We start from the raw sequence: 21146 nt of genomic DNA, 5'->3' as shown, positions 1-21146 counted from the left end.
CAAAATCAATCAATAAAAATAAATAAATAAATAAAAATAAAAAAACAAGGATGGTAGATAACCAGTGTCACCATTTTCAACCAAGTTGCCCAGGAAGTCTTCACTGGAAATGTGATTGGAGCAAAAGATTTGAAAGACAAAGATCATATTGACGTGTTTTGGGAAAATGTGAATGGATTTAGTCAAATGCTCTACCACTGAGAAATGTGAATGGATTTAGAATCCGCTTCATTGGATTTTCATTCAAACATTTAAAAGTAATTTTTAGAACGTGCATGCATTGTTAATATTTACCACTGAGCCACCTTGGACAACACTAACAAGATGCATTCAGAAGACAAATACTCTCAACTGTGAAGAGGGAGACTGGTGGCCACTGTCTAAAGTTGTGCTGGTGAGAAGGCCCCACTCAACCTCCCTAACCCCAACTCTGAACAACCCCACCTTTGGCTGCAACTTTGTTCTTGGACAACTGAACACAAAATACTTCAGCAGCTCCATAACCACTTGTCTGTAAAGGGCAGTGTGTGGCTGTTGAAATAGATGTCCAGGCCCTGGCCAGATAGCTCAGCAGTAGAGGGTCGGCCCAGTGTGTAGAAGTCCTGGGTTCAATTTCCAGTCTGGACACACAGGAGAAACGATCATCTGCTTCTCTACCCCTCCCCCTTCTCTCTCTCTCTCTCTCTCTCTCTCTCCTTTCTGTCCCTCTTCCCTTCCTGCAGCCATGGCTCAAGCAGTTTGAGCAAGTTGGCCCAGGGAGCTGAGGATGGCTCTATGGCCTCGCCTCAGGTGCTAAAATGACTCACTTGCCAAGCAACAGCACAGCAGCCCCAGAGGGGCAGAACACTACCCCAGTAGGGGGCTTGCCAGGTGGATCCTGGTTGGGGTGCATGCGGGGGACTGTGTTTCTGCCTCCCTGCTTCTCACTTAATAATAAAAAAAATTAATTAATTAAGAAAAAGAAAAGAAATAGATGTCCAGGAGCAGACCACCTCTTTTTCCACAATTCACTGTAGTGATTCATTGCGCTTGCCACCTGAGGGGATTCCAGAATGCACTTCCAGACCCTCAAGTAGCACGGCAGAAGGCAGAGATCAATACCAGCAGCACTCCGGATGTCACAGCACACCTGTGCAAAGCTGAGCTAGGGGACTGTGGGAAGCATCCTCAGCAGAGTACCAGTGATGATGTCCTCAAAACCTCCGAGGGAAATCAGGCTCCAAATTATTCTTTTTTTTTTTTTTTTCATTTTTTTTTTTTTTCATTTTTCTGAAGCTGGAAACAGGGAGAGACAGTCAGACAGACTCCCGCATGCGCCCGACCGGAATCCACCCGGCACGCCCACCAGGGGGCGATGCTCTGCCCACCAGAGGGCGATGCTCTGCCCATCCTGGGCGTCGCCATGTTGTGACCAGAGCCACTCTAGCGCCTGAGGCAGAGGCCACAGAGCCATCCCCAGCGCCCGGGCCATCTTTGCTCCAATGGAGCCTTGGCTGCGGGAGGGGAAGAGAGAGACAGAGAGGAAAGCGCGGTGGAGGGGTGGAGAAGCAAATGGGCGCTTCTCCTGTGTGCCCTGGCCGGGAATCGAACCCGGGTCCTCCGCACGCTAGGCCGACGCTCTACCACTGAGCCAATCGGCCAGGGCCTCCAAATTATTCTTTATTCTTTGCACAGAGAACATGTCTCTCTTGTGTTGGGGACAATGGGTGGAGAATCTGAGGAGTAACCTCATAGTGTGTCACTGATAGAAGATGGTTGTTGTCTTAAGCATGTAAATGCAGTGGCAAATGCAGACTGCTTTGGTTGTGCAGAGACAGTAGAGCAAGTCCAGATCTCACATGAATACGGGGGGCCTGGCCAGCTAGCTCAGTGGATAGAATGTCAGCCTGGCATGTGAACATCCTGAGTTTGATTCCCAGTCAGGGCACACAGGAGAAGTGGCCATCTGCTTCTCTTCCCCTCCCTCTCCCACTTCTCATCCTCTTCCTCTTCTGCAGCCAGTGGCTCAATTCATTCAAATATTGGCCCAGGTGCTAAAGATAGCTTGGCTGATTCAAGCATTGGCCCCAAACAAGGGTTGCCAGGTGGATCCCAATGGGGGCACATGCAGGAGTTTCACTATCTCCCCTCCTCTCACTTAAAAAAAAATGAATATGGGGAATATAAGGCTCTGATCTTGAGAATGAAAATGAAAGGATCAAGAAAATAAAATCAAATGTAAAAAATAAAATCCACCTTATTGTGGATTGCAAGGAAAAGTGTTATCGAGGAGTTAAAAAGCTACTGTTTGACCTCGGGCTTAGATGAATTATTTAATTCTAAAGCCTCAATTTCCCCACTTGAAAGAAAGAGTTAATACTTGATATGTTCTAAATTCTCATTCAGTTTAAGTATTCCTAGTCTAGCCTGACCTGTGGTGGCGCAGTGGATAAAAGCGTCGACCTGGAAATGCTGAGGTCGCCAGTTCAAAACCCTGGGCTTGCCTGGTCAAGGCACATATGGGAGTTGATGCTTCCAGCTCCTCCCCCTTCTCTCTCTCTGTCTCTCCTCTCTCTCTCTCTCTCTCTCTCTCTCTCTCTCTCTGTGTCTCTCCCTCTCCTCTCTAAAATGAATAAATAAAAAAAAATTAAAAAAAAAAAAAGTATTCCTAGTCTATGTTTTTTTTTTGCTTTTTTGTTTTGTTTTTACTGATTTGTTATAATAAAAGAGTTGAATCTTTAGGGATCATTTGCCTTAAATTAGATTTAAAATTGTTTACTTCTTCCTCCAAACCACTTGGAATTTGAGGACTACAATCCCATTTTAGTGCAGCCCTCTTTGCCATATGACTATCAACCTGAACTGTTGACACCCAGAAAATACTGCCATTTATCTGCAGAGATGCACAGTGATTGTGATGGTCCCCAAAGGAATCCACAGACAGACACCAATCACATTGACATAGCACTCAATATCCTTGGGGAAAAGAATAAAAGAAGCTCTAGGTTGACAGATGGCGAGGATATTAAAAAGAACTTGCAAGTTCACAAGATCTGGAGTCATTTTCAAAACAAGATCGAAACTGAGGAATTCTACCATGGAATAATCCTAGTTGACTTCACAGCTAATGTTACCTACTTTGCATGTTACCAGTTAGTTAATCTTTAAAGATAAGTGTCACACTGAGTAATTTACTCAAGTTTTACAAGATCTTCATAGAGTATCTGTATAACTCCTCCAGAAGGCACGAATCACATACTTAACTATCAGCAGCCCGGCTACTGAGATCCTGGGAGGAAAGGCATTCTCCCCATTCTCTGCTGTCACCCCGCTGTGGTTTCTTTGGGATTTCCCATTTACCAAACAGACCATGGGCTCAGCAGTGAGAAAGAAAAGAGACACACAGACCCTGGTCAGTTTCCCCAGTGGATAGAGCATTGGCCTACTGTATGGACATCCCAGGTTTGATTCCTGGTTAGGGCACATAAAAGAAGTAACCATGGGCTTCTCTCCTCCTCCCTCTCCCCCTTCTCTCACTCCTCCCCTCCCACAGCCAATGGCTCAATTGGTTCTAATGTTGGCCCTGGGTACTGAGGATAGCTTGGTGATTAATCATTAGCCCCAGACAGGGGTTGCCAGGTGGATCCCAGTCAGGGTGCATGTGAGAGTCTTTCTCACTATCTTCCCTCTTTTCAGTTAAAAAGAAAAAAGAAGAAGAGGAACACATAGCGTCAAGGTTGCTGGACTCTAGCTCCTTGGAGTAGACTGATCATTGGGCAAATGGAAGCACAACCTGGCTTCTAGATTGACAACCAGCCTGCTCCCTAGATTTTCAGGTTGACTGTCTTGAGTACAATTTTTCAAATGACTGCTAGCCTAAGGACTTCAAAGACCACAACTATGAGAAAATAAAGTAGATGTAGAACCCAATTTTATCTAGCTTAGAAGATTAGTTTTATTAGATTGAATGAAAGAGAACAGATTTTTTTTAGGCCAACAACAACCAAATATTGGCAATTTTCCATTATTCAAAATGTATCCAGGAATCCTTCAATTCTGGATTCTCTGTCTTCTCATCTGGCTTTAACCTATTCCTGATCTTACTGTCCAGCTTCTCAGAATTTGCCTTCAAATTCCATCATCTATCCTGAAGCCAGCTGAGACCCTGCTAAGTTTGTCCAATGAACCCCAATATCCATTTCATAGATGTTCACATAACACCTTCTCAGAACCAGGGACTGAGCAAACTGTTGCTGGTTCAAGGGCAAAGGAAAGTCTGTCCTAGCCTTTGAGTCTAATGAGAAATGGAAGCTTTAAAAACATATACTATCAGTTTGGTGACAGAAACCTGTCCAAAGTGCGATAATCAAGTGTTAATCCAGGAGGATCATCACGCTTGGGAGAAGAAAGGAAGAAGTTTTCAAAAGAGTTGACATCTGCATTGTGCCTTGAAGGGTATGTAGATTTCCTGAATGATCCAAGGTGGAAAGGTATTACAGGCGGTCGCACTACCAAGTGCTGGAGCCTGGTGGCCTGAAAGAAGACCGAATGTTCTGGGAAAGGGCCAATACCGTGATAGAGCTCAATGATAGGGTGCAAGGAGGTAAGAGGGGATTGGTGTGAGATCTTAAAAGAGCATGACCTTTTCCTCCTTTATCAAGTGGGTGATCCACAGAAATTTTTCTGATCAGGGAAGTAACATGATTTGAAATATAATTTTGTAAAATTCAGGAAATCTTGTTTTCCTTCAATGATCTATAAGACTAGAAGGAAAGAATCAAGCAAAATGAGTAGGATATGTAGGCTTTAAATACTATATTTAGTTTCTTTTCCTATTGATAAAGGAAATACAGATTTATTCTAAGCATCATAGAGATATAAAACATAGAAACCAAATGCTCCCTGTATTCTCACCTCCACTGATATATACAAAAGTATTGATATAGATTACTTTAGACATTTATTTTAATGTATAAACCAACAAATCAATATAATTTTTACCATATCAGTAAATATAGAGCTACCTCATTCTTTGTAATGGCCATATAATATTCTATTGCATTAATGTACTATAATTTATGGAATTAATCCTTATTTTGTGGACATTTGAGCTGTTTTCTGTTTTTCATGATTGTAAACAATGCTGGGAAAACACCTTTTTATGTAAACTTTTTGCAAACCTGTGTTTCTATAGGATACATTCTTAGAAAACTTTAAAGGAATTAACATGAGGAAATGATCATTTTTCATTGCAATAGATATTGCCAAATTTCCATCATAAAGGTTGTATTAACGTATAACCCAACAGTGTATGCAGGCCCCAATTTCCCTAAGGGGGGGTGGTTTTTATAGGCAGTCTGTACTTATCAGAGAGATTGTAGAACCTTGAGACTCTTCATTCAACTCTGTGAATGTCCGTAGTTCACATGTGTTTCTGGTTTCTAATAAATTAACATTAATAGCAGCTCAAAGCTTTGCCCCAAAAAGTCCACATTTACGCCTATCCTTGGGCCATTTCAAGTATGCTTTCTTTTCAATGAAAACTTTCAACTTTGGATACCTAGTCAGAATGCAGTAGAATGGAATGCGTTCCAATAAGATAAGAATTGCGTAATGAGAAGTTTCCTGGAAGAGATTGTGATAGGCAAGTAGAGTTCATAATGGCATCACTCATTCTGGACAGAGTTGGGAGATAAAACAAAGATGAATTTATAGCTTTTCTCAATGCAGTTTAGGATATTTTCAGGAATTGTGTTGCCAGAGTCAAAGTTTTCCTTGGAAAGGCAAATCAAGACAGAACCATCTTCTTTCTCTAGATTAGGGATCAATTCATGCTTCACCCCGGCAGAATCATGTTCACTATATGAAATAAACAAATGGAACTGGACATTTCTCTGGAGTTGTTGGGTTGTCTTCCTGACCCTGTGCCATGTCTGTGTCCATTGACCAACCATCCTGAGATACCAGGGCAGATAAAAGTGGTGGCAACAGAAGGCCACAGCCACTACCAGAACAAGCATGATAACCACAGTAGTGACAATCAACAGAGCTGTGTTGCAAGATAATTCAGGAAGGTAAACATCCTTTAACTGAGTCCCCTTTAGACTCAAAGGGTATTCACAGATGTATGAATCTGACCATCCGACCATCATGCCTTTAGAATATTTTCCAAGCTGAATGAAATCTCTTACTTCACAAGTACACTGGAATGGATTTCCTCTTGCACTTACAGTCTTAACTTCCTGGCAGCTCTGAAAAAAATCTAGAGATGGGCTGAATATTAAGTTCATTTCAATGTTTAGAATTGAAAGTTTTTTGAAATGGCTGCACCCAGGAAGATCAGTTAGAAAATTAAATGCAAGATTTAGCTCTTGCAAAGACTTTAGATGAGTAATCTCTTTAGGGACAGTTGGAATTTTGTTATTATTCAGATCAAGTATTTGAATATTTGTGGGCAAGCACCTGAAAATAGAATCAGCAAATTTATTGAATGAGAGGTTCATGGTGATCAAGGTTTCTGGCCAAAAACAATTTTCACCATTTTCATGTTGTAGGATTTTGGCTTAGATCTAAGAGCTGCAAGGATGTGTGGTTAGCAAAGCAACTCACTAAGGAAAGTATCTCCAATTTATTGCCCTTCAAAATGAGAGTTTTCAAATGAGGCAGTTGGATAGGTTTTCTAAATAGTTCATCTGTTAAAATAGTATTAGCAAAATTTAAATATTGGAATCTTGTAGGAGAAACAGGGAATAGCATGTCTGGCATTAGTGCATCTAATATTGTCAGGTTTTTTATATCCATTTTGGTAAAAAGCAAATAGAAACTCTCCTGTGGAATAGAAAAAATTCTGAAATGCTCCAGTTTTATAGTTGTTATTACAGTATCTGAGTAGTCAAATGAATTGGGGTCAAGATGAACCGTACCTCCAAAAGTCATGGGTTGAATTTGGAAATATTCTACTGATGTATGCCAAACAGACTGGAAGATGTCATCCCAGAGTAAATTAACTTTATTAAGTAACAGAATTGATGTCTTAGAATTCTCGAAAATAAGATTTTTTTGAGTTTCATAATGTGGAAGTTGGCTTTTGCCATCTACATTTGTCATTTCTAATATTTTTGAAGTCTTGATTCCATCACGCAAAAGAACCCAGAAATTTGTGTTCGTTGGTAAAACAATTTAAAGTTTTGTTGTATTTAGGATGGGCAGGCTGCCTTCTTCATAATGAGAAAGAGTCTTCAGTCCTAAAAAAAACAGTATTTAGATGCAAATAAGCGATTTTCTGGAAATCTGATTTTTGTATTTTTGCCCTATTCAAACCTAGAATTTCCAGGTGAGTCATTTTGCCAATCTCCTCACAGATAGGCAGGGTGTCAAAATCATTGAAAGAAAGATCTAAATGTCTGAGACCTGCCAGTGAATACCAAGTTACAGTCTTCAGTCTGTTGTAAGACAAATCTAAATATTTTAACTCCTTGTTATATTCAAAGGTCTTGAGATCCAGCTCTCGCATTCTGTCATAGCACAGAATCAAAATTAACAGTTTAGAGACAGAACAAAAATCTACACTCTGGAGTTGATAAAGAAGGTTGTGGGATAAATCCAGTGCCGTTGTAGTTGGGGTCAAGTCTGCAGGAACCTTTCTTAGAGACATATTAGAGCAGTTGGTAGTCCATTCCCTTTCTTCTGGCAGCTCTGAAGCCCAGCCATGCATTGACATGACAACACTACAAAATATGTAAATGCTTTTGATATGTCTCATTGTAATTCCAAAGATTTTATCACCGTTTCCTTCATGTGAATGATGAAGATGAGTTCAAAATACCAAAATGACAGCAAATAATGTTAAGTGGTTATGTGGTTTGTTAAATCCTGTAGTATTTTTTTTTAAGTGCCAACATATGAGTTGAAATAGGGTCCCAACATGTATATTGAGCCTTTGAACTTGATCTCAGAGCTTGGCTCATAGATTTCCCAGACAGTTATTGTGCCATATCTCCGTCACTGAAGCAAAGAGGAGAAATATAATAGTTGGCAGAAGTGTCTCTCTCTTAGTTCAGCTTAGGAATTTTATTGCTAGGATATAGTCCACATCCTCTCTTATATTCTCTTTTGACAGTATGAAGGCATTAAGAAAATTGAAAGTAATTTTTAAATTTTTTTATTAATTTATTTGTTTTTAAATTGAATGTATTAGGTGTCATTGAATACAATGTACAAGTGATTTATTATAGAATTGTACACCTGAAACCTGCATAATTTTATTAACCAATGTCACCCCAATAAATTCAATTTAGGAAAAAAGAATATAATTTTTTTTAATTTTTTCTTAATTTTATTGATTGATTTTACAGAGAGAAGAGGGGAGAGAATAAGAAGTATCAAGTCATAGTTGCTTCACTTTATTTGTTCATTGATTGCTTGTTGTATGTGCCTTGAATGGGCAAGCCCAGGGTTTTGAACCGGAGACCTCAGCATTCCAAGTCAATACTTTATCCACAATGCCACCACAGGTCAGGCAAGAATGTAATTTTTTTAAAGACTTTATATTTTTAGGAAAATATATGATTTACAGCAAAATTGAAAGGAAGATACAGAGATTTTTTTCCCCCATATTCCCTTACCACATGTTCTCCTTTTCTTTTTTATTTTTAATTTGTGTGCTGAGATTTGCACTCATCTGATTTCCTAGTTTCCAATTCGGAGACAGGCTGACAAGTCACCACAGGTAACATAGCCAAAAATAAATTGTCCAGAGTCATTTCCTTTCTATGTCACCTAAGCATCTCTTCCCCTTCCGTCATCAGCTTCTTCAGCTGCCCCCAGGTTGGGGGTTGCTGACGGTAGGTGCTCCTGGCCTGGCAGCTGGGGTGGAGATGAAGTCTCTTGAATCTGGTGGTCAGATCTTTCTCCGGATTCATGGCGTCTCACCAGACATTCAGAAACCCACAGAAGAGCCTCAGCAGACCTAGGAAAAACACAAACATATTCTCGGTCCCATAAGAGAACAGGGTCTGGCCCTTGCCAGATTCCTGTGAGCAGGTCCTTCCATCGCACTTCAGGGAAGGCTTTTCTTGTTGGATGCCAGAGTCTCTTGGCTGCTGAATGGCCCAGTATATCAGCATTCAAAAAATTTAAAGTAAAAAAGCATGATAAAGATGATTTGCAGGGGAGAGACAAGATGGCCATGGAGTAGTAGGTGGACGTTCCAATTCCCACATCCCAGAACCAAAGTGGATTACAACTTAATTTTGAGAACAGTCAGCTGGAAAGACCAACTTTGGACTAAACAAGGAGGATTCTACAGCCAAGAACCACCAAAGAACCAACACTGAGACTATTAGGAAAGGCGAAGATTCGAAAAGGGCTGTCCTGCTCCTGGGAGCAAGCGACAGCCTGGAGGGACTCTTGTGGTGAGGAGGAGTGCCCGGCAAGTTGTGGTTGTAGGTCCTCAGCCCCAGAACTGGAGTCCCAGCCTAGAGCCCTGAAGCCTGGAAGGGGCGAACAGACTGTTTTTGGCTGAGAAAGGAGCCTAGATACTGTTTGAGAGAAGGAGACAGAACTCTCTGACCCAGGCTCTGTATTAAAGGGACTGTACGGAGAGCCTTGCTCACAGCCACCTTCCCAGGGCTTCGAGAGCAGAGAGCGCTGGGAGGACTGGATTTGCCAGGAGAGAGTGTGGTCTCAGAGGCACACAGAGGGAGACACTTTGAGGGATGGACACCCTAATGCCTGGACTGAATCATGCCCCAAATTTAAAAAAGGCGAAAGATTTATACGATCTGAAGAGAAACCAGAGCATGCCCCAAATTTAAAGTGAACATTTTTTCTCAGAGCAGCAACACCAACCAAGGGAAGAAATTACCCCATCCACCGGAGGCTCCCCTGCCCCTGTTAGAACAAAGAGGTGCTTAGAGGCAACAGCATGTTATGGACACAGGTAATGAGTGCTAGGGTCTGAGCTACACTGCCTGCCTTCCCCACACACATACACTGCTGAGTGCTCCCCGAGGGTGGGTAGGCCGGCAGCAGTGGGGTGCGGCTGCAGGAGCCAGGACAATCCAAGCGAGTATGTGGGCCCACCTGCCAAGGGGGAGGCCACGGCAGCCACTGTGGAGGTCTGAGCAAGCCTGCAAACTCACCGGCAGCTGAGCCCGGGAGACTGTGGAGGTGGTCGAGCATAGGCGCGCACAGGCTGGCGCATGGAGCTGGGGGCCACAGCAGCCACTGCAGAGATCCTAGCTCATGTGCAATCCCGCCCACCCTTGGAGGCTGAGGAGGCCCAGAGGATAGTGGAGGCAATCCGAGAGGTTGTGCATGTGTGAGCCTGGTGGTGAAAGCAGAGGCCACAGTGGCTGCTGCGAAGGTCCGACCTCACGCACAATCACACCTGTGGTGTGGGCCCAACCCTGGCAGTGGCTGAGGCCCAGGTGACAGTGGAAGTAGTCTGAGTGGCTGCGCCAGTCCCGCCTGCAGAGGCCGAGGCCACTGCGGCTGCTGCACAGGTTCAGAATCGTGTGCAATCACGCCTGTGGTGTGGGCCTGCCCCTGGCAGTGGCAAAGGATCGGGCGACAGCAGAAGTGGTCCTAACAGATTCACACAGGCTGCCCGTGGTACTGGAAGCCACTGGAAGCCACTGCAAAGGTTCAAGCTCATGCACAATCCAGCCCATGCGTGATCCTGCTCTTGGCAGTGGCTGGGGCCCAGGTGACCTCAGAGTCATAGTAAACACTGACACAAAGAGCAAAAAGAATAGTGATAGCAGATAAGTAGTCCACAGCAGATTACAAACAACAGCTGATGCCAACCCAAGAAGACCTAGAAAAAATACAACTGAAAACTGGAAGTAGACAATACCAACCCTAGACTCAGCTAGCTACACAAACAACACACCAAAAGGAAGAGTGTATACACAAAATGGAAAGACAAAGAAATGCAATCCAAATGAATCAACAAGAGAAATCCCCAGAAAAAGAACTGAGTGAGATGGAAATAACCAAATTACTGGATGCAGAGTTTAAAATAATGATTGTTAGGATGCTCAAAGATCTTAAATAAACAATAAATGACATATTGAACACTAAATAAAGAGATAAAAAGTATCAAAGAGGACATTGAAATCATAAAAAAGAACCAGACAGAAATGACAAACACAATATCAGAAATGAAGACTACACTAGAAGGAATTTAAAGCAGGCTGAATGAAGCAGAGGATCAAATCAGTGACTTGGAGGACAAGATAAGCAAAAGCACAGAAGCAGAACAGCAAACAGAAAAAAGGATAAAACAGTCTGAGGAAACTCTAAGAGAGCTCTGTGACAACATGAAGAGAAACAATATCTGCATAATAGGGGTTCCTGAAGAAGAGAAAGAACAAGAGATAGAGAACCTGTTTGAAGAAATTATAGCTAAAAATTTCCCTAAATAGATGCAGGAAAGAGTCACACAGATTCAAGAAGCAGAGAGAACCCCATTAAAAAGGAACGCAAAGAGACCCACACCAAGACACATCATAATCAAAATACTAAGCTAACAGATAAAGAAAGAATACTAAGAGCTGCAAGAGAAAAACAGTCTATCACCTACAAAGGAACCCCCATAAGAATGACATTCGACTTCTCAACAGAAACACTTGAGGCCAGAAGGAAATGGCAAGAAATATTCAAAGTAATTCAGAACAAGAACCTACAACCAAGACTTCTTTATCCAGCAAGGCTACTATTTAAGATTGAAGGAATAATAAAAAGCTTCCCAGATTAAAAACAAACAAACAAGGAATTCATCACAACCAAACCAATGCTGCAAGAAATGTTAAGGGGCCTGCTGTAGACAGAACAAAATGGGAAGGAAAAAAAAAATCTAGTAAAAGAGGAATGTAGATTTAAAGAAAAAAATGGCAATAAACAACTACATATTAATAATAACCTTAAATGTAAATGGATCAAATGCTTCAATCAAAAGAAATAGGGTAGCTGAATGGATAAGAAAATAGGACCTGTACATATGCTGTCTACAAGAAATCCACCTCAAAACAAAAGATACATATAGACTGAAAGTAAAAGCATGGAAAAAAATATTTCATGCAAATGGAAATGAAAAAAACCTGGGGTAGCAATACTTATATCTGAAAAAATAGACTTTAAAACAAAGACTATAGTAGGGGATAAAGAAGGTCACTACATAATGACAAAAGGAACAATCCAACAGGAAGAGTTAACCATTATAAATATCTATGCACCTAATATAGGAGTACCTAAATATATAAAGCAGACTTTGATGGACATAAAGAGCAAGATTAACAGCAATACTATAATAGTAGGGGATTTCAATGGCTCACTAACATCACTGGATAGATCCTCAAGAAAGAATATTAACAAAGAAACAGCAGAATTAAGGGACACACTAGATCAACTGGATTTAGTAGTATCTTCAGAACCTTTCACCCTAAAGCAGTAGGATATACATTCTTTTCAAGTGCTCATGGTACATTCTCTAGGATAGACCACATATTAGGGCATAAAATGAGTCTCAACAAATTCAAGAAGATTGAAATCATATCAAGCATCCACTCTGACCACAATGGCATGAAACTAGAAATCAATTACAATAGAAAAACTAAAAAACACTCAAACACTTGGAAAGTAAACAGCATGTTATTAAATAACGAATGGGTCAACAATGAGATAAAGGAAGAAATAAAAAATTTTCTTGAAACAAATGAAAATGAGCATACAACAACTCAAAATTTATGGGACACAGCAAAAGCAGTCCTGAGAGGGAAGTTTATAGCATTACAGGCATACCTTAAGAAGCTAGAAAAAGCTCAAATAAACAACTTAACCCTGCAATTAAAAGAACTAGAAAAAGAACAGAAAGTAAAGCCCAGAGGAAGTAGAAGGAAGGAAATAATAAAGATAAGAGCAGAAATAAATGACATGGAGACTGAAAAAACAATACAGAGGATCAATGAAACCAAGAGCTGGTTCTTTGAAAGGGTAAACAAGATCAATAAACCCTTAGCCAGACTAACCAAGAAAAAAAGAGAGAGGACTCAAATAAATAAAATTAGAAATGAGTGTGGAGAAGTAACAACTGACACAGCAGAAATACAAAGGATTGTAAGAAAATACTATAAAGAACAGTATGCCAAAAAATTAGACAACCAAGTTAAAATGGAATAATTCCTCAAAAAATATAATCTTTCAAAAATCAATATAGAAGAATCAGAAAACCTAAATAGGACGATTACAACAAATGAGATCGAAACAGTTATCAAAAACTCTCAACAAACAAAAGCCCTGGGCCAGATGGCTTCACAGGAGAATTCTACCAATCATTTAAAGAAGAACTAACTCCTATCCTTCTCAAGCTATTTCAAAAGTTCAAGAGGAGGGAAAACTTCCAAGCTCCTTTTATGAGGCAAGCATAATTCTGATTCCAAAACCAGGCAAAGACAACACAAAGAAAAAAAAACTATAGGCCAATATCCCTGATGAATTTAGATGCTAAAATTCTCAACAAAATATTAGCAAATCGAATACAGCAGTACATTAAAAAAAATCATAGATCATGATAAAGTAGGATTTATACCGGGGAGGCAAGGCTGGTATAAAATTTGCAAATAAATCAATGTGATTCATCACATAAACAAAAGGAAGGACAAAAATCACATGATAATATCAATAGATGCAGAAAAAGCATTTGATAAAATCCAGCACCTATTTATGATCAAAACTCTCAGCAAAGTAGGAATACAGGAAACATACCTCAACATGATAAAGGCCATCTATGACAGACCCACAGCCAACATCATACTCAATGGGAAAAAATTAAAAGCAATCCCCTTAAGATCAGGAACAAGGCAAGAGTGCCCCCTTTCACCACTCTTATTCAACATAGTTCTGGAAGTACTAGCCACAGCAATCAGACAAGAAGAAGAAATAAAAGGCATCCAAATTGGAAATGAAGAAGTAAAACTATCATTATTTGCTGATGATATGATACTGTACATAGAAAACCCTAATGTTGCAGTAAAAAAACTACTGGACCTGATGAATGAATTCAGCAATGTGGCAGGATATAAAATTAATACACTGTACTCAGAAATCAGAGTCATTTTTATACACCAACAATGATCTGTCTAAAAAAGAAATTAAGAAAACAATCCCCTTCACTATTGCAACAAAATAAAGTACCTAGGAGTAAATTTAACCAAGGAGGTTAAAGATTTGTACTTGGAAAATCATAAAATATTGATAAAAGAAATCAAGGAAGATACAAACAAGTGGAAGCATATACTGTGTTCATGGTTAGGAAGAATAAACATCATTAAAATGTCCATATTAACCAAAGCAATTTATAAATTCAATGCAATTTCTTTTTTTTCTTTTTTTTTTTCCTGTATTTTTCTGAAGCCAGAAACGGGGAGAGACAGTCAGACAGACTCCCGCATGCGCCCGACTGGGATCCACCCGGCACACCCACCAGGGAGCGACACTCTGCCCACCAGGGGGCGATGCTCTGCCCCTCCGGGGCGTTGCTCCGCTGCAACCAGAGCCACTCCAGCGCCTGGGGCAGAGGCCAAGGAGCCATTCCCAGCGCCCAGGCCATCCTTGCTCCAGTGGAGCCTCGGCTGCGGGAGGGGAAGAGAGAGACAGAGAGGAAGGAAAGGGGGAGGGGTGGAGAAGCAGATGGGCGCCTCTCCTGTGTGCCCTGGCCGGGAATCGAACCCGGGACCTCTGCACGCCAGGCCGACGCTCCACCACTGAGCCAACCGGCCAGGGCCTCAATGCAATTTCTATTTAAATACCAATGACATACTTCAAAGATATAGAACAAATATTCCAAAAATTAATATAGAACCAAAAAAGAACACAAATAGCCTCAGCAATCTTGAAAAGAAGAATAAAGTGGGTGGTATTATACTTCCTGATATCAAGTTATACTATAAGGCCATTGTACTCAAAACAGCTTGGTACTGGCATAAGAACAGCATATAGATCAATGGAACAGAACAGAGAACCCAGAAATAAACCTGTAGCTTTATGGACAGTTGATATTTGGCCAAGGTGGTAATAGCATACAATGGAGTAAAGATAATCTCTTTAACAAATGATGTTGGGAAAAGTGGACAGCTCCCTGCAAAAAAATGAAACTAGACCACCAACTTACACCATTCACAAAAAATAAACTCAAAATGGATAAAAGACTTAAATGTAAGTCATGAAACCATAAGCATCCTAGAAAAAAACATAGGCAGTAAGCTCTCCGACATCACTCACAGCAATATATTTGCTGATTTATCTCCACGGGGAAGGGAAATAAAGGACAGGATGAACAAATGGGACTATATCAAACTAAAAAGCTTTGAACAGCTAAAAACAATATGAACAAAATAAAAAGGCAAAACACACAATGGGAGAACATATTCAACAATATGTCTGATAAGGGGTTAATAACTAAAATTTATAAAGAACTTGTAAAACTCAACACCAGGAAGATAAACAATTCAATCAAAAAATGGGCAAAAGAGATGAATAGACACTTCTCCAAAGAGGACATACAGATGGCCAATAGGCAGATGAAAAAATGTTCAACATCACTAGTCATTGGAGAAATGCAAATTAAACCCACAATGAGATATCACCTCACACCAGTCAGAATGGCGCTCATTAACAAAACAACACATAATAAGTGCTGGAGAGGTGTGCAGAAAAGGGAACCCTCCTGCATTGCTTATGGGAATGCAGACTGGTGCAGCCACTGTGGAAAACAGTATGGAGATTCCTCAAAAAATTAAAAATCAAACTGCCTTTTGACCCAGCCATCCCACTTTTAGGAATATACCCGAAGAACACCACATCAATGATTCAAAAGGAGAAATGCACCCCCCCCATGTTTATTGCAGCATTGTTTACAATAGCCAAGATCTGGAAACAGCCCAGGTGTCCATCAGTGGACGAGTGGATTAAAAAGCAATGGTACATATACACAATGGAATACTATAGGGCCATAAAAAAAAGGAAATCTTACTTTTTGCAACAACATGAATGGACCTGGAAACTATTATGTTAAGTGAAATAAGCCAGGCAGAGAAAGAAAAATATCATATGACTTCACTCATTTGAGGAATCCAATGAACAATGTGAACTGAGGAACAGAATAGAGACAGAGGAGGGATCACAGGGTCCAGAGGGAAAGGGGATGATAGGATGGGACGAGAGCAGAAAAGCAACACCAGGGGTGGGGGGGTGTTGTGGGGAGGAGGGCAAGGGGGATGTGGTGGGGAGCAAGGGGGAGGGGGGTATGTAGGGGGGACACGAAAATCTATGTTCACCCAATAAATTAAGATAAAATTTTAAAAAATAAATAAATAAAAAGATTTGCAGGAGTTCAAGAGTATAACTCCCCCTTTTTTATTTTTTCTAATTGACTTTTAAGTGTTTGATGTGCACACTCTACAATGCCTTGACCCTGAGGATTGTTAGGAATACCTGTCCTCAGGCCAATTCCAAAAGTCTGACAAAATGTAGTAAATGTTTTTCCTACATATGCAGGAACATTGTCAGTTTAATCATCTTAGGAAATCGTAAAATAGAAAATGCATACAAACAGTGAGCTATAACATGCTTAGCAGCCTCACCGGTTCTGACAGAGGCTACCATAAATCCAGAATAAGTATCCTGGAACATGGACAAAGGACTATTTGCCAAATGAGGGTAATGAGTAACATCCATTTGCCAAAGTTGTCCTGGTAGGAGTCCTCAAGGGTTAACTCCAAACAAGGGACAGATTGTAGAATAGGACACCTTGGACAGTATTTAACAATCTACTCTGCTGCCTCCTGAGAAAGTTGAAACTGTTTACGCAGGGCTGCAGCATTCTGGTGATGAATAATATGAGACTGAATTGCTTGATCAGTTGCTGATCAACATGGTTGCTCCAATAATCTTCTTTTGAGTGGCTTGATCAGCAGGAGCATTCCCTTGTGCCAAAGCTCCAGGGAGCATAGAATGAGCTCAAATATGTCCTATAAAACATGCAGCTTTATGTTGATGTACAAGTCTTTGAAGGAGAAATTGTTGAAATAGTTCCTCATCTGCAGCTGTTCCCAAGACAGTAGTCTCTATAGTGAAAACAACCATAAGCATAATATTTGTTGTCTGTATATAAATTAAAGGAGGAACGTGACAAATGCTGAAAAGCCATAATAATGGCATGTAATTCTACCCTTTGAGCTGATGTTAAGGTGACTGTTTCAGTATAAACTTGTCCATTAATTATTAAGCCTGCTATCCCCAAGCTGGACCCATCAGTAAAGACTGTAGGTGCTTCAGGAATGGGCTCATTAATAATTGCTTTAGGAAAGACAAATGTAGTAATTAATGAAAATTGAACTATTTTACCAGCTGGGTAATGAGAATCATTTTGACCTGTAAAATTTGCAAGAGCAACTTTCTATTTTGTGGACGTTTCCCAGAGCCATTGTTGTTGATCTTTTGAAAAAGGAACAACAATAAGTTGAGGCTCAAAACCTCTAAGTTGTAAAAGTTGCCTGTGTCCCTTGATACTCAAGGACTCAACAAAATCAAAATACGGAGATAGACTTTCTTAGGAGTAACAGCTAAATGAACCCATTCAGTAGGTCCTGAAGCTTGCCACAATAGTCCCGTTGGAGTGTAACTGGACAAATTAATAAAGCAATTGGTTCTTCAGGATTTATGCATTTTATTCAATACTTGTGCTTGCTGCAAGGCCTTTATTGAATACAAGCTGTAAAGCTTGCTGTCCTGCAGCTGTAAGTTGTCAAGGGGAAGCCGGTTCAGCTGAACCTCTAAGATTACCAAAAAGTGGTTTCAGTTCCCCCGTAGTTAATTTTAAGGAAGGTCTAAGTCAATTAATGTCTCCTAACAATTTCCAAAAATCATTTAAAGTTTGCAAATGATCCATCCTGATTTCTAATTTCGGTGAACGAATTTGTCGTCCTTCAATAATTTGTCCTAAATAAGAGAAAGGCAAGGACTGCTGTACCTTTTCAGGAGCTATATAAAGTCCTGATTCTTTCAAAGAATATTTTAATTGTTACAAAATGGTCAGCACAGTGTCTTTATCTGGATGAGCAATAAAAATATCATCCATATAATGAATTATGTACGCCTTAAGGGTGCTGCTTTCATACCAGAGAGATAGTTTGAGCAACATATTTTTGGCACAAGGTAGACTGTTAGCCATACCTTGAGGCAAAACTCTCCACTGGTGTCACTCCATGGGAGCCTGGAAATTAAGTGAAAGAACACTGAATGCAAAACACTTGCAATCAAGTTGGGCTTAAAGGAATAGTAAAAAAAGCAATCCTTCAAGTAAATAATAATAAGGTGAAAATCCCATGGAATGGCAGTAGGAGAGGAGAGTCCTGGCTGGAGAAGACCCATAATTTCCATAGTCTTAGTTATTGCTCTCAAATCCTGTAATAGCCTCCAGTTTCCTGATTTCTTTGTAATGACAAATATAGGCATATTCCATGGGCTATTAGAAGGTTCAATGTGCCCAAGCTGTAACTGCTCTTGTACCAATTGAGAAGCTACCTTTTCTCCTGAGAAAGGGGCCACTGGTCTACCCAAACAGAATCACCTGACTTCTAAGTAATGGGGTCTGCACAATGTATTATTAGGGTAGCAGGAGCTACCAAGGCCTCTATGCTAAATTTTGATCCCCTAATCCATGCCTTCTGGTATTGGGTGTCACTTCTATGGGGGTGAGAATCCCCCGTTGTTCTTTCCCTAATCCTTTAGTGCAACGGTTCTCAACCTGTGGGTCGCGACCCCGGCGGGGGTCGAACGACCAAAACACAGGGGTCGCCTAAAGCCATCGGAAATACGACCCACAGGTTGAGAACCGCTGCTTTAGTGGGAAAAAATTCCTGATCAAGCATTTGAGCACTGACTAAATTATTAGAACTGACAAGTAATGCTCCTATATTAGGACTGACAAGTAATGCTCCTATATTTTTCAAAACATCTCTACCCCACAAATTAATAGGCAATCTAGGGAGCACATGAGGCTGAAAAAGTCCAGTATGACCTTTATCTTCCCACTGTAAAAAAATAGAGCTTTGTTGGGGGGATTTACTTTGCTCTATGCCTTGCAGCTCAGTGGTTGCTGCATAAGTGGGCTAGGAAGAAGGCCAGTGTGTTCAGCAATAACAGATACATCAGCTCCGGTATCTGTTGGGCAAATAAGTTTGTAAAATTTGTGTTATTTGATTTTGCTCACTTTTATTGTTAAAAATGGCTGCTGTGTGATGATGCTGTCAGGTGATACTACTAATTACCTTCACACTTGGGGAGGGGCTTGGTTATGCTAATGTTTGCTGGAGGAGGGGTTTTGCTTCAAAAGGTTTTAAGAAGAAGGAAGAAGGAGGATCTAGGAGACCACGTTATGGCAGGGAAGAAGCAGCGAAGATGGTGGAGTGTTGAAGAAGAAGACAGTTTGTGCAGAGAGAAGGAGATGGGAAACAGAGGTGAATAAGGCTGGTGAGCTAGAAACCTTTGATTCTAGAAAACTTGAATGAGTCAGTAGCTTTGGGATCCCTGAATGGAAAGGGAATTGTTTTCCCACTGTGTGTATTCCTTGCCCACCGGGTGCAAGCTAGGATTAAAGCTAATGGTCCACCATTTCTTGGCTCTGCAGTTTCATTACCGTCTATCCGAATCTAATGTGAACCTGCACCTGTACCTGCATATGAATGGCCAGATGGCGCAGTTACCCCTGGCTGTACAGTATAAAAGTCCTTTAAATTTATGTCCAGGTCATACTGGACTTTTTCAGCCTTATGTGCTCCCTAGATTGCCTGTTAATTTGTGGGGTAGAGATGTTTTGAAAAATATAGGAGCATTACTTGTCAGTCCTAATATAGGAGCATTACTTGTCAGTCCTAATAATTTAGTCAGTGCTCCAATGCTTGATCAGGAATTTTTTCCCACTAAAGCAGCAGTTCTCAACCTGTAGGTCGTATTTCCGATGGCTTGTATTGTTAGTTTCATATCAGGGCACTCCTGATCTATTTTTTTTAATCCAATAGGCAGTATCAGTGAAGCCAAATCCCTGATTTTCTTGGGGCTCCTTTTGCAGGGTATGGCCTTGTCTTAAAAGAGGTAAAAGGATTAATTGAGCAATCTTCATGACTGGGGAGATAGTAACTATATTCCGTAGAGTGTGAGCCATGACTTTAATTTCCCCTGTATAATCAGAATCAATTATTCCAAGGAGAACAAAAAAATCCTCTCATAGTTAAACCACTTCTGCCTAATAAGAGTCCTACTGTGTTACTGGGAAGTGGTCCAAAAATTCCTGTGGGTATAGCCTGAGGTCCCATCTCTGGAGCTAATACAAATTGGGAAGTGAGACTGAGGTCCAGTCCAGTGCTGCCTGCTGTTGCTTGGGATAATTGGGCGATGTTTGGCCTGCTGGAATCAGAATTTGCTGAGGAAACACTGACATTGCCCCTATTGTTTGATGGGGCCGGGGAAGGCCCCGTTGTCCATTTCCCTGAATCACCTCTCCTTCAGCAGTATACTTAGATTTACATTCATTAGCCCAATGTTTCCCTTTCCTACAGCGTGGCAAAGGCTAGGAGCTTTAAGAGCAGGCTGCCCTCAAGGGGGAGGCTGAGACTAATATCTGGAGGGAGTAGGGCAATTTCTAGCAAAATGTTCTAAACTCCTTTATTGGAAACAGGATCTACTGGCAAAAGTACTTCCCTAGCCTCCTTTCCTTTGTTTGTTTTGCCGTTTATGAAAGTACTGTCCTGGAGTCCTCCCATGAAGCGCTGCCGCAGTAGCCAGACCTTGCATGTATAAAGTCCCAATATCAGTGCATATTCTGATGTAGTCCTCTATATCTCTCTTCTTGCAGTAAGGCTGGAGTGCAGCCTGGCAAACAGAATTAGCACTTTCATACACTAACTGTTTTACTAAAATCGTTCCTCCTTCTCTGTCTACCACCAGGCATCCCCAAACTATGACCCGGGGGCCGCATGTGGCCCCCTGAGGCCATTTATCTGGCCCCCTGCCGCACTTCCAGAAGGGGCACCTCTTTCATTGGTGGTCAGTGAGAGGAGCACTGTATATGGTGGCCCTCCAACCGTCTGAGGGACAGTGAACTGGCC

At 41.0% G+C, this 21146-nt stretch overlaps 2 protein-coding genes across 5 annotated transcripts in view; both read right to left on the bottom strand.

Moving 5' to 3' along the window:
* The window catches only part of TLR1 (toll like receptor 1), a 69240-nt gene that overhangs the window by 7516 nt on the left and 40578 nt on the right, over positions 1 to 21146 (bottom strand). For 2 of the 4 annotated variants that reach the window (XR_010731864.1, XR_010731863.1), the window contains exon 5: positions 8297 to 8947. The exons of 1 other annotated variant lie outside the window; for it this stretch is intronic. The gene's annotated coding sequence lies outside the window, so the exon portion shown is untranslated. Of the gene's footprint in view, positions 1 to 8290; positions 8948 to 21146 lie in introns of those variants that run through there. One more of the 4 variants, XR_010731865.1, reaches the window with a different exon arrangement.
* On the bottom strand, positions 5326 to 7741 carry TLR10 (toll like receptor 10). Its single transcript, XM_066280927.1, is given in 4 exon segments — positions 5326 to 5627; positions 5630 to 6534; positions 6536 to 7230; positions 7232 to 7741. Coding segments are annotated over 4 exon segments (2412 nt in total).

Source organism: Saccopteryx bilineata, chromosome 5 (assembly GCF_036850765.1).
Source record: "Saccopteryx bilineata isolate mSacBil1 chromosome 5, mSacBil1_pri_phased_curated, whole genome shotgun sequence".
In the NCBI taxonomy this organism is placed as follows: domain Eukaryota; kingdom Metazoa; phylum Chordata; class Mammalia; order Chiroptera; family Emballonuridae; genus Saccopteryx; species Saccopteryx bilineata.
The sequence above is the reverse complement of the archived record's forward strand: the minus strand, read 5'-3'. Positions and strand labels throughout refer to the sequence as shown.